At 33.6% G+C, this 15,151-nt stretch overlaps 1 protein-coding gene across 1 annotated transcript in view; it reads left to right on the top strand.

The window, feature by feature from the left end:
- LOC132543162 (uncharacterized) overlaps positions 1-15,151 on the top strand; it is a 30,147-nt gene extending 14,996 nt beyond the window's left edge. Inside the window, exons 10-12 of the mRNA XM_060206633.1 lie at positions 4,863-5,008; positions 5,895-6,008; positions 13,851-15,151. Coding sequence (XP_060062616.1) covers positions 4,863-5,008; positions 5,895-6,008; positions 13,851-13,947 — 357 coding nt within the window. The 3' untranslated portion in view covers positions 13,948-15,151. The remainder of the gene's footprint in view (positions 1-4,862; positions 5,009-5,894; positions 6,009-13,850) is intronic.

Below are 15,151 nucleotides of genomic sequence, written 5' to 3'. Positions count from 1 at the left end.
CTTGTGTGTCATTTGTATGATCTTTAGATGTTGTACATGGGCAGCATCTCAGTATTATATAAAATGATGTTTTGTACGATCTTTAGATGTTGTACATTGGACAGCTACTCAGTATTATATAAAATGATGTTTTGTACGATCTTTAGATGTTGTACATCGGACAGCTACTCAGTATTATATAAAATGATGTTTTGTACGATCTTTAGATGTTGTACATCGGACAGCTACTCAGTATTATATAAAATGATGTTTTGTACGATCTTTAGATGTTGTACATCGGACAGCTACTCAGTATTATATAAAATGATGTTTTGTACGATCTTTAGATGTTGTACATTGGACAGCTACTCAGTATTATATAAAATGATGTTTTGTACGATCTTTAGATGTTGTACATCGGACAGCTACTCAGTATTATATAAAATGATGTTTTGTACGATCTTTAGATGTTGTACATCGGACAGCTACTCAGTATTATACAAAATGATGTTTTGTACGATCTTTAGATGTTGTACATCGGACAGCTACTCAGTGTTATATAAAATGATGTTTTGTACGATCTTTAGATGTTGTACATCGGACAGCTACTCAGTATTATATAAAATGATGTTTTGTACGATCTTTAGATGTTGTACATCGGACAGCTACTCAGTATTATATAAAATGATGTTTTGTACGATCTTTAGATGTTGTACATTGGACAGCTACTCAGTATTATATAAAATGATGTTTTGTACGATCTTTAGATGTTGTACATCGGACAGCTACTCAGTATTATATAAAATGATGTTTTGTACGATCTTTAGATGTTGTACATCGGACAGCTACTCAGTATTATATAAAATGATGTTTTGTACGATCTTTAGATGTTGTACATCGGACAGCTTCTCAGTATTATATAAAATGATGTTTTGTACGATCTTTAGATGTTGTACATGGGCAGCTTCTCAGTATTATACAAAATGATGTTTTGTACGATCTTTAGATGTTGTACATCGGACAGCTACTCAGTGTTATATAAAATGATGTTTTGTACGATCTTTAGATGTTGTACATCGGACAGCTACTCAGTATTATATAAAATGATGTTTTGTACGATCTTTAGATGTTGTACATTGGACAGCTACTCAGTATTATATAAAATGATGTTTTGTACGATCTTTAGATGTTGTACATCGGACAGCTACTCAGTATTATATAAAATGATGTTTTGTACGATCTTTAGATGTTGTACATTGGACAGCTACTCAGTATTATATAAAATGATGTTTTGTACGATCTTTAGATGTTGTACATCGGACAGCTACTCAGTATTATATAAAATGATGTTTTGTACGATCTTTAGATGTTGTACATAGGACAGCTACTCAGTATTATATAAAATGATGTTTTGTACGATCTTTAGATGTTGTACATGGGCAGCTTCTCAGTATTATACAAAATGATGTTTTGTACGATCTTTAGATGTTGTACATCGGACAGCTACTCAGTGTTATATAAAATGATGTTTTGTACGATCTTTAGATGTTGTACATCGGACAGCTACTCAGTATTATATAAAATGATGTTTTGTACGATCTTTAGATGTTGTACATGGGCAGCTTCTCAGTATTATACAAAATGATGTTTTGTACGATCTTTAGATGTTGTACATCGGACAGCTACTCAGTATTATATAAAATGATGTTTTGTACGATCTTTAGATGTTGTACATCGGACAGCTACTCAGTATTATATAAAATGATGTTTTGTACGATCTTTAGATGTTGTACATTGGACAGCTACTCAGTATTATATAAAATGATGTTTTGTACGATCTTTAGATGTTGTACATCGGACAGCTACTCAGTATTATATAAAATGATGTTTTGTACGATCTTTAGATGTTGTACATCGGACAGCTACTCAGTATTATATAAAATGATGTTTTGTACGATCTTTAGATGTTGTACATGGGCAGCATCTCAGTATTATATAAAATGATGTTTTGTATGATCTTTAGATGTTGTACATGGGCAGCTTCTCAGTATTATATAAAATGATGTTTTGTACGATCTTTAGATGTTGTACATCGGACAGCTACTCAGTGTTATATAAAATGATGTTTTGTACGATCTTTAGATGTTGTACATCGGACAGCTACTCAGTATTATATAAAATGATGTTTTGTACGATCTTTAGATGTTGTACATCGGACAGCTACTCAGTATTATATAAAATGATGTTTTGTACGATCTTTAGATGTTGTACATCGGACAGCTACTCAGTATTATATAAAATGATGTTTTGTACGATCTTTAGATGTTGTACATCGGACAGCTACTCAGTATTATATAAAATGATGTTTTGTACGATCTTTAGATGTTGTACATGGGCAGCTTCTCAGTATTATACAAAATGATGTTTTGTACGATCTTTAGATGTTGTACATCGGACAGCTACTCAGTGTTATATAAAATGATGTTTTGTACGATCTTTAGATGTTGTACATCGGACAGCTACTCAGTATTATATAAAATGATGTTTTGTACGATCTTTAGATGTTGTACATGGGCAGCTTCTCAGTATTATACAAAATGATGTTTTGTACGATCTTTAGATGTTGTACATCGGACAGCTACTCAGTATTATATAAAATGATGTTTTGTACGATCTTTAGATGTTGTACATCGGACAGCTACTCAGTATTATATAAAATGATGTTTTGTACGATCTTTAGATGTTGTACATTGGACAGCTACTCAGTATTATATAAAATGATGTTTTGTACGATCTTTAGATGTTGTACATCGGACAGCTACTCAGTATTATATAAAATGATGTTTTGTACGATCTTTAGATGTTGTACATCGGACAGCTACTCAGTATTATATAAAATGATGTTTTGTACGATCTTTAGATGTTGTACATCGGACAGCTTCTCAGTATTATATAAAATGATACATTGTTGCTATTTGTATATTCCATTGATTGTTGTTTACAATGGCAGTTGTTAGACAACTCCAGTAACATTTTGCTTGTATTTTCTCCCTAATCTATGGTTGGTTTCCTATCATTCCCTAGGTTTGTAGTTCATCAGATTATAGGTCATGGTGACCTATAACGGTCGTTAATTGTGAGTCGTCGTGTGCCATGTGATAACATTTTCTTCTGAACACAAAAACTTGAGTAAATATAAACCAATTTTGATGAAACCTGGTATGCAACTTTATGTAAATAATTTTCATGTGAGATTGACAATATCAAGGATTTAATTGTAATTCACAGAGTTATGGCCCTTTGTAGTTTTATTACCATAGACCATGTGAACAGGCTAACTTGTGTGAAAACATTTGATGCTCATGTTCTTTAATCGATCATGCACTGACATTGATATACATGTTAATGAGAATTTGAAATATATCCATATTCTCCTGTTTCCCTTTTGTGGCCTCACATTTGAAGACATCAGCACCATCTGGAAAGAATTTACACTTAAACTATTACAGCAAGCTAAGTGTTTAGTGTGGATAAAATCCAGTTCATTCATGTATGTACTTAAAAAAATGTTCAGTTATATTTACTACCAGTTTCATGTACAACTATATATAACCATGGAAAGGCAAACTTAGGTTTATCATTATTTCAGACGTAGAATTATCTCTTAAACAAAACAAAAATTAACAAAATGAAATTGAATGAAAACAAACGAATAAAACAAGTTAGATAATAAATAACTCCCCTCTAGTATTTACCATCCATCATTTATTCAATGTGAACAAGCTCGTCTCTTGGTGCTTTTTCCCATTTTGATGCAGTGTCACTCTTTAATCCAAAGAAATATTGATACACCAGATAAAAAGGTATAATCCAGGTAATTATGGTGTTGGTTAAATTCTGTGAACTACCAAAGGAACATGCTTAAACTTTGAAATTAGACAAAAAATTTACAAAACCCCACCCATAAACTTATCTTTAAATTAGAGAGTATATTTAAACAAAACTATTTTTATTTTTCCATTTACATATAATAAATATGAAGCTGAATGTTATGGTGGTGTTTAAAAAAAATCAGTTTCATGGTGACCTACTGGGATAAACTTTGGTCTGACATCGTTGTGTCGTAAACTTTTAACATTTGTGACATCTTCTGGAAAACCCCTTAACTGATTAAAATGAAATTTTGCAGAAATTGTCCGTGACAAAAAGTGCACCATAATTGTAAATTACATTGTTTGTAGTTCACAATCCCCAGGGGTCTGGGGAGGCAGGGTCAAAAAGAGTCAAATCAATTGAAACTTCAAAAATGTACTTCTCAATACCAAAGTATGGTAGAATCCAATACCCTTCATGGAAAGGCCTTTTACCAACATTGTAAATATTATGAGCCCAGGGTCTCCCATTTTTACTGGTTTATATAGGAAAACTACATGTTAGAGCATGATTGGATATTTTCTTTAGGGAATAGTTTAAACTTGGTTAGAATTGTCACTAAGCATAACAGTTTTATGATATTTACATATTGATCCTGGCTGACCCCCAGTACCCTCAATACCTATTTATCAAATACTGTTTCTGGATGGAAGAGTTTATATTGGAAAATTACATTTTTTGGCTGAAATTTCAAATGTAGATAGAAGCCATAGCTTGGGGTGGCAGTTAATATTATACACAGTTTACATTTGCGTCATATGAACAATGTAATTATAGTTATCATTATCAAGATTATTCCTTTGACATGTTACAAGAAGAATGACAGCATTGTTACTCAGGTGACTGATAAGACACTTGGACCTCTAGTTCTAAAAAGTCGGGCAACAAGTTACAGTAGTATGCAGTCCTTTACAGTAGAAAGTCCATTAACAAGTTATGTTTTCAATTAGGCATATCACAAAGCACATGAAGAAAGGAAGACATACTCAACAGAAATCCATGCAGCAGCTACTGCAGCAACCAGGAACAGACTACCAGTATCACACAGAGAATTGGAACCAATACCTGGCTCAAGAACACCAAGAGACATGGGCCGGTAAGTTATGATTGATCTATTTGAAAGAACCTATTCAGGAGCAATAGGATTTTGTCCACAAATCAATTTTGACTTTACTGTGTGTTATTTGTAGTAACTTGAGGGACAACCCATAACATTTCTATTCAACATTGAAAACACTGAAAAAGTATAGAAAAATATAAGACATTTAAATTTACAGAGAAAATATTTCATAAATTATTTTACAATATTCACTAAAGACTTTATTAAGGGCATATAAGCCGTAAAAACATAGAGCCGATATTGTAAGATTGACTGCCAAACAGGAACATATATTCCATAATGATTCATTGGAATTTCTTGGAGATAGATAACTACTACATTCTTACCCAGATTTAAACAACAATTCTGAAATTTTCACCACAGGCTCTCTACATAATGGGCCAAATGATAAATAAAAGTCTCAGTTGTAAGAGAACCTGAAGTAGATGCATTCGGTCGCTGCTGTGACAAGTTGTCATGTCTTAAAATATGCCAAAAATTCAACATTTTTTGCATGTTTGAAATAATTTGAAATAGTGAACCCTGTCATAAATCAATTTAAACTTGACTGGGTGTTATTTATAGCATCTTGATGAACAATGGATTAATAAAAGGCCTCTGAAATGGCATATTTAGGTAGTTTTTGAGAATTGGATATAAAGTGATAAATTTTCTTTGTGCGATGACTTATTTTACACTTTTTATGTGAAAAACTTGTGCTTGCTTTCAAGCTTGTTAAGTGCATGAACAGCAAGATGAGAGTAAATCAGGTGATCAGTATGCTACCTGGGTTTATCCCCATTCTAGTACATCTGTTTAGTCTGTACGCAAATTTGCAATAAGTGATGTGAAGCTTAAACGTAAGAAAGGGCAAAATCTTTAGTTTTAGGTGTTCGCATATTGACAATTGGTCAAAGACAAATAAAAACCATCCTCCTCCAAACATAAGAGGACCTCGATACATGGATCCTACATGGACCAGTTTTACCCGAAATAGGTATATCTATCACTGGTAGTCGCAGGCTAGCTACAGTAAAACGTCTATTGTAAACAACTGCTATATATGTTCTTAGGCTGGCGAGAATTATTAATGTAGTCATGTGATGTTGATTAGCGCTCATTTAATGATCAGTTTGCTAAAATGTCTCTTACCTGTAGAAAAATTGAAACAGTTTGAAAGGTGTGCAATATTTTTACATAATCATGTATACAAGCCAAAAGTTTTATATATACATGTGTATATAGATTTGTGAGAAATAATGTACGCTATCAAACAGGTTCAATTTTTTTACCTGTGCATAAAATGTTTGTTCATTTTGTTGAATATTGAAAAACCAAGGTTTAAATCTAGAAATCCTATGTGGTTTTTTGGGTTTTTTTTTTCCTCCTTTCTTTAATAATCAATGCTTGTTTTTGTATAAAGGCCTGATAAAACATCATTTTAAATTGCAACACAATACAGTGTTGTTGACATCAATGATTGTCTCCCTATTTCTGATACTATGTTAAATAATTTATTCATTTTTGTAGTATAAATGTAGGATGGCAAAGTTATTACCTAGTAACGTGTAATTCCAATACTTCTTAAAGTTGTTCAAACTTTCTCGCATCGTCTGAATAATTTTTCACATAACAAATATCATCATTACAATGTATGGCAGACCATGGTGTCCATTGTCTGTCCGGTGTCTGTCCGTCTGTCTAAATATCTACTTAGACCTGAATGACTGAACCAATTTTGATCAAATTTTTTGAAGCATCAGTAGATTTGACCCCTAGTGACTTGGGGACATGACACCAAAAGGGGAAGTTAGTCAATATTTTGCTTCAAAACCCTATTCTTCCTTCATACTTCGATGAATTTAATTACGGAATGGCAAATGTTAGGTACACAGCAGAATTGGGTCAATTATATTAGAAATTTGACTGGTAGACTATTCACTTCTGCAGACCAAACCTTCCCTAAACCAGTGAAATATTCATGTCCTATTCATGATTAGTTTGGAGAAGTTCCACTGTAGATAAAAGTAGCCTGTTCTGTGTACTCTGTATGTTGTGTAGATCTTCTACTGCTGCTGTAAATAACCCTTAATTCTTTTAATACATCACTTGAAATCATAGCACTATAGGAACATTTTAATAAACTGTTGCAATTACATTTGTTTACTTGATAAGGACATCTTGTATATTAATCAGCTTGGAGATGTCTTAACTTTCCTCTTACACATATATTTGAACCTTGGGTTCTTGACAGAAAGACGTATGTTATTTGCTCACTGGTTTGAAGGACTGGTGAGTTCTTTTTCCTGAAAATTGCTACTAGGCATTAACAACTAAACAGCCAAATTTGGTCAGAACCATTCTTGGGAAAGAAGAAGTATTTGCAGGCCCCCAGGGGTGGGAGGGATTGGCCCAATAGTGGAAATAGAGCATTGAGATGCTTGCAGGTCAGTTGTTCAAATAGTCTTTTGTTCTTGGTCCTTCGTCCATCCCTTCATAAACAATTCTTGTTACTGTTATTTCTTGAGAAGTACTAGACACATCTTTCTCAGATTTCATGTGTAGGTTCCCTATTGTCCCTTCAAGTACCTGTTAGATTTCGGGACTGATCAGAACAACAAAATAGCCAACAATTACATATCGTTGTTTTTGACTATGAAATTTTGTTATTATTTCTTGAGAAGTGAGGAATAGATCTTTCTCAAATTTCATATGTTGGTCCCTAGTTGTGCCTGTTTGCCTTTTGGACTGAACAGAAAATGAAATTGGCCAGTGGGCAGCTATCTTTGACATTTTTATTGCTATTCCATGAGAGGTACCCGATGGATCTTACTCCAATTTCATTCGTAGGTTCCCATTTATCTTCAGTTGTGTTGGTTAGATTTTGGAATTGCTGAGAACATCTTGTATCTTTTTAAATGAGATTTGTTCTCACTCTTTCCTGAGAAGCACTGGGTGGATCTTTCTCACATTTTGGGAATTTTGTCTCTGGGTGTGCCAGCTAGATTTTAGGACTGATCAGAACAATGAAATGGCCAACAGTTGGCCATATAAGATTTTTTTAAATGACAGCTGTTATCACAATTTCTTGAGAAGTACTAGATAGATCTTTTTTTAATATTTCCAATGTAGGTTCCCTCTTTGGTCCTTTGTTCTGTACATTTGATTTTGGGACTGAAAAACAAAATGGCCGACAGATTGCTATTTTGGAAATCAACAAAGAAAACTTGTTATCACTATTTCTTCAGAAGAATATTCAAATGTCTTAGCAGAAGGGGTAAACAATTAAAAATCAAACACTTGTTTCTGCAGAGATCTCTCTGGTTTTAAATCCTACTCCTCCTTCGGGTTTTTGCCTAAATTTGGTTTGAAGGATTCTTTGGTGAACAGGACTCAATTTTGTATAAGAAGTTGGTCTCCAGTCTGCCTGGGGTAGAAGGGGCAGGGCTCAATAGGGAAATAGCACAAATTCTTAAAGAGTCCTTCTTCTACCAGAACGTAGGTATTTTATCCAAATTTGGTCTGAAGCATTCTTGGGAGAAGAGGTCGTTATGTAAATGGATTGTCTGATCTCCTGGGGCAGAATGGTGGGGTCCAAAAGGGAAATACAAAGAAATCTTTAAAATTGCTTTTCCTTTAGTTTGGATAGAGCAATTTCAGCCAAACCAAGCCAGTTGAGCAATACATACAGACCCTATTGGCCTCTTGTTTTTGAAACTGCCCTTTTATGCTTACTAGAATGTATAAGAGTAGTTAGAACCAGGCTGTATAGTTATTTAGTATTATATTGTAGTCATTTCAGCATGGTTTTAAAATCCACTCTCATTGCAGTATGCTTTGTTTAAGTATAAATGGGCACATTTTTATCTACCTAGTCCGCCTCTCCTAATCATGATCATTTAGTTTATATAAATATATCTCTGAAGACCGACACTTTTGTTAAGAAAATCAGTATATGTGTATACTGTAAATATTGTAGGAATCGTAACAAATCCTGAAACCTTGTAGTTAGCAATCTTCATACACTGAAACTGGTCAATTTTCAGAAGATTTTCTACACAAATTTATTAAAGTTTGAGAGAAAAAAAAGACCTGGACCTTTATTGAGGTCACAGGGGTGAAATTTCTTTAAATCTTTAGCCAGAGAAAGAAGTAACCTCAACCATTATTCAAGGTCACTCTTGTCAAATTTGTTTAAACCTTTAAACAACTTTTTCTGACTAATTGAAAGATGTAGAAGCATGATATTTGGCTGACAAGTTCCCAGGATGAAGCCAGACAAAGTTTGCGGAAGGAAATGAACTTGACCCTTATTCTAGGTCACAGCTGTCAAATTTCTTAAGTCTTTTATAGGACTTTTTTTCACTAACCAAAATGTGGAGAATAGTATTTGGTGGTAGCTTCCTAGGATGATGACTGACGATGTATGCGAGAAGATTGACCTTGGCCCATATTGAATGTCACAGGGATAAAATTGTTTGAAACCTGTAAAAGATTTCTTCTGGTAAACCAAAAATCGGAAAAGCATGATATTTGGTGGAAAGGTTGTTTCTAGGGAAAAGGTCAATAAACTTAAAAAAAAAAAAAAAAAAACTTCAGATCCTGGTCATAACAGTAACTGTTTTTAGTTGAATATTGAAAGTTCTTTGTTGTGGAAATTGGTTAAAATTCATTGGATTTGTCCACTTTGAATTCCATTGGTATATGTGTCAATATATTTGATATTAACAATTTGAATATCAGGTGAGTGGTACAGGCCCATTGGGCCTCTTGTTCAAAGTAGAAGGGGTTAAATTTCTTAAACCCTATGGAATGCTGGAAGGGATATCAAGCTTGTTCAAATTAATGATCTTGGCCCACTTTTAGGGGGATCAAATGTGAAAAATCTTTTAAACAGCTACATCTACATAATAAAAAATTCCAGGGCAATGATAATTTATCACTTACATGATAGGTTTTAGGGCTACAGATTTTGTACAGGTGAATAACTTTAACCCATATTTATTGTCACAGAGGTAAAATGAAATACTTTTAAAACAAATCTCAAAAAAATAATCAAGTGTCCTATGACATTGATATTTGGCTAATTGCATGCTGGATGAAAGACTACCAGATTTGTTCAAATGCATGACCTTAATCTCTTTTCAAGGTGACAGGAGATCTATGGTCATTGTGCATGCTTTGCATGTTTGCTGGTATTGGCTTAAGAAGATCTAGTGTATCTTTGCATCATTAATGAAGATAAGATTACTACACAAGGGTTTCATACTTCTATATTTCTTTCTCCCTTCAAGCTCTAGAGAGAGGTATGACTCTTACGGTGTTGTTTTGGGCACAAGTTTCATGTGGCTTTTGTTATTAGTGCACTTACAGTATTGATAGCTATATAATGCTTTATTGTATGTCTACATATGTCAGTATAAATGTATATATGTTGTTATGCTCCCCAAAACTTTTTGGGGGAGTCTATAGTTGTTGCCTTTTCTTTTCTTTCGTCCGTCTGTCTGTCTTCATCTGTCTTTTCGTTTGTCCTTTTGTTTCCAGAGTATAACTAGACCTGTACTCAAGAAAGAGGCACGCAACGTCATGTATACATTGGTCATACTGAGCGGATGTGTAGTACTGTACGAAATTCAGAGACCTAGACCCCACAATGACAGAGTTATTGCCCTTTATTGAAATTTTGTGTGTAGAGCACAACTTTAAATCACTTGCATTTAAACAAGGAAAATGAAACTTGATGTAAACATTGATCATATGAAGGCAATGTGCAGTGTACCAAATTTCAATGGTCTGCCACAAGAGAAATTACAGTCATTATAGAACTTATTGATACGACTGTTAAGGCCAGTTTGGATAGAACTTATTGATGTGACTGTTAAGGCCAGTTTGGATAGAACTTATTGATGTGACTGTTAAGGCCAGTTTGTATAGAACTTATTGATGTGACTGTGAAGGCCAGTTTGTATAGAACTTATTGATGTGACTGTTAAGGCCAGTTTGTATAGAACTTATTGATGTGACTGTTAAGGCCAGTTTGTATAGAACTTATTGATGTGACTGTTAAGGCCAGTTTGTATAGAACTTATTGATGTGACTGTTAAGGCCAGTTTGTATAGAACTTATTGATGTGACTGTTAAGGCCAGTTTGTATAGAACTTATTGATGTGACTGTTAAGGCCAGTTTGGATAGAACTTATTGATGTGACTGTTAAGGCCAGTTTGTATAGAACTTATTGATGTGACTGTTAAGGCCAGTTTGGAAAGAACTTATTGATGTGACTGTGAAGGCCAGTTTGTATAGAACTTATTGATACGACTGTTAAGGCGTGTTTGGATAGAACTTATTGATGTGACTGTTAAGGCCAGTTTGTATAGAACTTATTGATGTGACTGTTAAGGCCAGTTTGGATAGAACTTATTGATGTGACTGTGAAGGCCATTTGGTTCCTTGTAGTGTACATTGTATCACAGACATAGGATGATTTTCTGTGAATGGCTATCTCTCTGGTGTATGTTCTCCATTTATCCTTACCAGCAAATTGAATGTTTGTACTTCAGTAAATGTTAAGTCTGACAATCTTTCTCCCCAAATTTTACCATTCCATCAGTTGTCTGGCTATTCCTTCAGTAACAATAATGTCCAATGAATAATGTTTGTGGTTTTTTAAATACTGGATTTTAAAAAAGACTTGCCCCTAAAAACTGTCAGCCAGATTTTAATTGATGCCCCTCCCCCTACAGATGCAAAGACCTCAATTAACAACCAAAATTTCCGAGAAAAATATTGCAAACATATCTACATATTGTTCTTTATATCAATGCAAAGTTTCCTTGGAATCAATTCACGGTTAGGGGTAGTTCTCTTAGTGGGTGGACAGATGGACGGACAGACAGACAGGGTGATTCTAGTATATATTCCCCGGCACTTTTAGTTGCAGGGAGTATAAAAAAACAGTCAAACTGTAGATTTAAGAAATTTCTTTTTTTTTCATTTTATGTGTAAAGTGCATTTTTACAGATATCTTATTATAACTCACTTAAGTTTGTTTTATCTATACTATAAAAAGTATCTGTTAAAAATGCAGTTTACTAACTTGGTAACAACAAAGACAAGTTATTTCGTAAATAATTCAATACAAGTTGTATACATATGTAAATCTTTTACTACTGATAGTTCTACACACTGACAGAAATAGTACAACATTCCTTGTAGTGATCATTAAGATTATACACTTAACATTGATATATATATGCACATATTAACATCTTAGGTACCACATCTAGAAGTACCCTATATATGTATACAATGTGATATATGTCTAATGCCAGGGGAGATAATCTTGTTCATTAGATGTGATGACATTTAAATTTTCTAGATGTCTAGTGTCTGTCTGTTGTGATCTTCATAATAAATATCACAAGTGGTTACTGGTATTGGTATCATGCTTCCAACACTTGATCACAAAAATTGTCAGTTTAACCTGTTTTGTATTTTGCATGATGTAGTCTTTTCATGACAAAAAGTAACATTTGAAATTCATTGCCTAGCTGCTTAGTCCATATCTCTTTTCTGTTTTTATATACCAACACAGATATACCAGTAATTTGATATATATTATGTATACTTCTATAAGTTTGTTCTGGTGTTGATATAAAGTTATATTGTTCAGCCAGACTATATATTGTGTATACTTGTATAAGTATGTTCTGGTGTTGATATAAAGTTATATTGTTCAGCCAGACTATATATTGTGTATACTTGTATAAGTATGTTCTGGTGTTGATATAAAGTTATATTGTTCAGCCAGACTATATATATTGTGTATACTTGTATAAGTATGTTCTGGTGTTGATATAAAGTTATATTGTTCAGCCAGACTATATATTGTGTATACTTGTATAAGTATGTTCTGGTGTTGATATAAAGTTATATTGATCAGCCATATAGTAGTGCAGATTATATTTACATGTGTTTAAATGAATATTGATTAAAATATTGCTTTAACTCTCATGAGTTTTGTTTCACAAAAATATGATAACGATATTTGAAGAAAATGAGGATAATGTTTTGTATAGATAATGATTTTCCCTGTATGATTCTTTTACAAATCTGTTGTAAGGTATATTCAAATCGCCTTATGTCAATGGTCCATCTTTATATCTCTCATCCATTGTCTGTCTAGATTTTAACAATAAAACCTAGTTATTTTTATTTCTTGAGAAGCTCTTGATGGACTCGTATTTCCTACGTAGGTGTCTCTTGATCCCTTTTGTGCCTGTTTGATATTGGAAATAATCAGAAAAACAAAATGGCCAACTGATGGAGAAAAGTTTGTTATCTCTGTTTCTTGAGAAGTACGGGATGGATCTCTCTCAAATTTCATATGAAGGTTCTCCTTTGCCAGTAATTTTGCCTGTATTATTTTATGACTGATCAGAAAAACAAAATTTCCGACATACTGCCATCTTGGATTTTGTCTAGAAAAGTTTGTTATCTCTGTTTCTTGAGAAGCTAGAAGACTCAGTGGATCTCTCTAAAACTTAATATGTGGGTTGCCCTTGCTCCCTATTTGTGCCTGTTTGATTTTGGGATCAGAGAAACATGGGTTTGGCAAATGAAGATTATTTTTGTTATTGTTGCAAATGAATGTTCAAATTTCGTATCATTAAGAGTGTAAACAAAGGAAAGAAGGGAAAAGATCTAACTTTTAAAGAACAAATAAAGATCAAATTAGGGTAGGTGCCAAGATCCCTCTGTGGTCTCTTGTATGTAATTTGTATAACCAGAAATCATTCATCAATCATTTTTTAATGCTAAACAAATTCTTATTTGCAGTAATATTCCGGAAGATCAAAGAATCATAGATCCCAAGCGAGGCCCGATCAGGAAGACGGCAGCTGTTAAAAGTCTTCCTAGTCTTGAAATGGCCTAATACATATACGCAAACAGCAGACTACTTAGTTAACGCAAAGACTTTGTATGTATATGGTGTTTTAGACAGTGATATTTGTCAACATGCTGTTTAATTGGTTGATTTAGTCTCTATCTGTGATATAAGTATCTGTGTTATTTAATGTGATAAAGATTTTGTTATCTTCAGAGCTCCGTCACATTTTGTAACAATTTTTTTAATTCTCACCATTTTTTAGGATACAAATATAGAACTACAATCAAGTGTGCAGTGTACCATATTTTCCAGATTGTAAGCAGCTACTTTTTTTCTCATGAATTGGGCATACAGCTTATAGACGGGCGCAGCTTGTATGTGACCTCTATCTCTGAACAATGCTTTTTAAGTGCTGTACATCTTAAATAATTAATTCCATCTTCCATGGTGACATTATGCAGGATAATATTGATATACGTAACCATGCCCGGTTATACATCTGTTACATTATATATTACACTGTTAATTTTAACATCCACACTCACATACACTATCAATGACTGCTTAAATATGTGTCCACACACACATACACTATCAATGACTGCTTAAATATGTGTACACACATACATACACTATCAATGACTGCTTAAATATGTGTCCACACACACATACACTATCAATGACTGCTTAAATATGTGTACACACACACATACACTATCAATGACTGCTTCAATATGTGTCCACATACACTATCAATGACTGCTTAAATATGTGTCCACACACACATACACTATCAATGACTGCTTAAATATGTGTCCACACACACATACACTATCAATGACTGCTTCAATATGTGTCCACACACACATACACTATCAATGACTGCTTAAATATGTGTCCACACACACATACACTATCAATGACTGCTTAAATATGTGTCCACACACACATACACTATCAATGACTGCTTCAATATGTGTCCACACACACATACACTATCAATGACTGCTTAAATATGTGTCCACACACACATACACTATCAATGACTGCTTAAATATGTGTCCACACACACATACACTATCAATGACTGCTTAAATATGTGTCCACACACACATACACTATCAATGACTGCTTAAATATGTGTCCACACACACATACACTATCAATGACTGCTTAAATATGTGTCCACACACACATACACTATCAATGACTGCTTAAATATGTGTCCACACACACATACGCTATCAAT

The sequence above is a fragment of the Ylistrum balloti genome, unplaced genomic scaffold (assembly GCF_031769215.1).
Source record: "Ylistrum balloti isolate Yb309-2 unplaced genomic scaffold, AGI_CSIRO_Ybal_v1 Utg369742, whole genome shotgun sequence".
Classification (NCBI taxonomy): Eukaryota; Metazoa; Mollusca; class Bivalvia; order Pectinida; family Pectinidae; genus Ylistrum; species Ylistrum balloti.
Note: the sequence above shows the minus strand (reverse complement) of the source record. Positions and strands in the feature narration are given on the sequence as shown.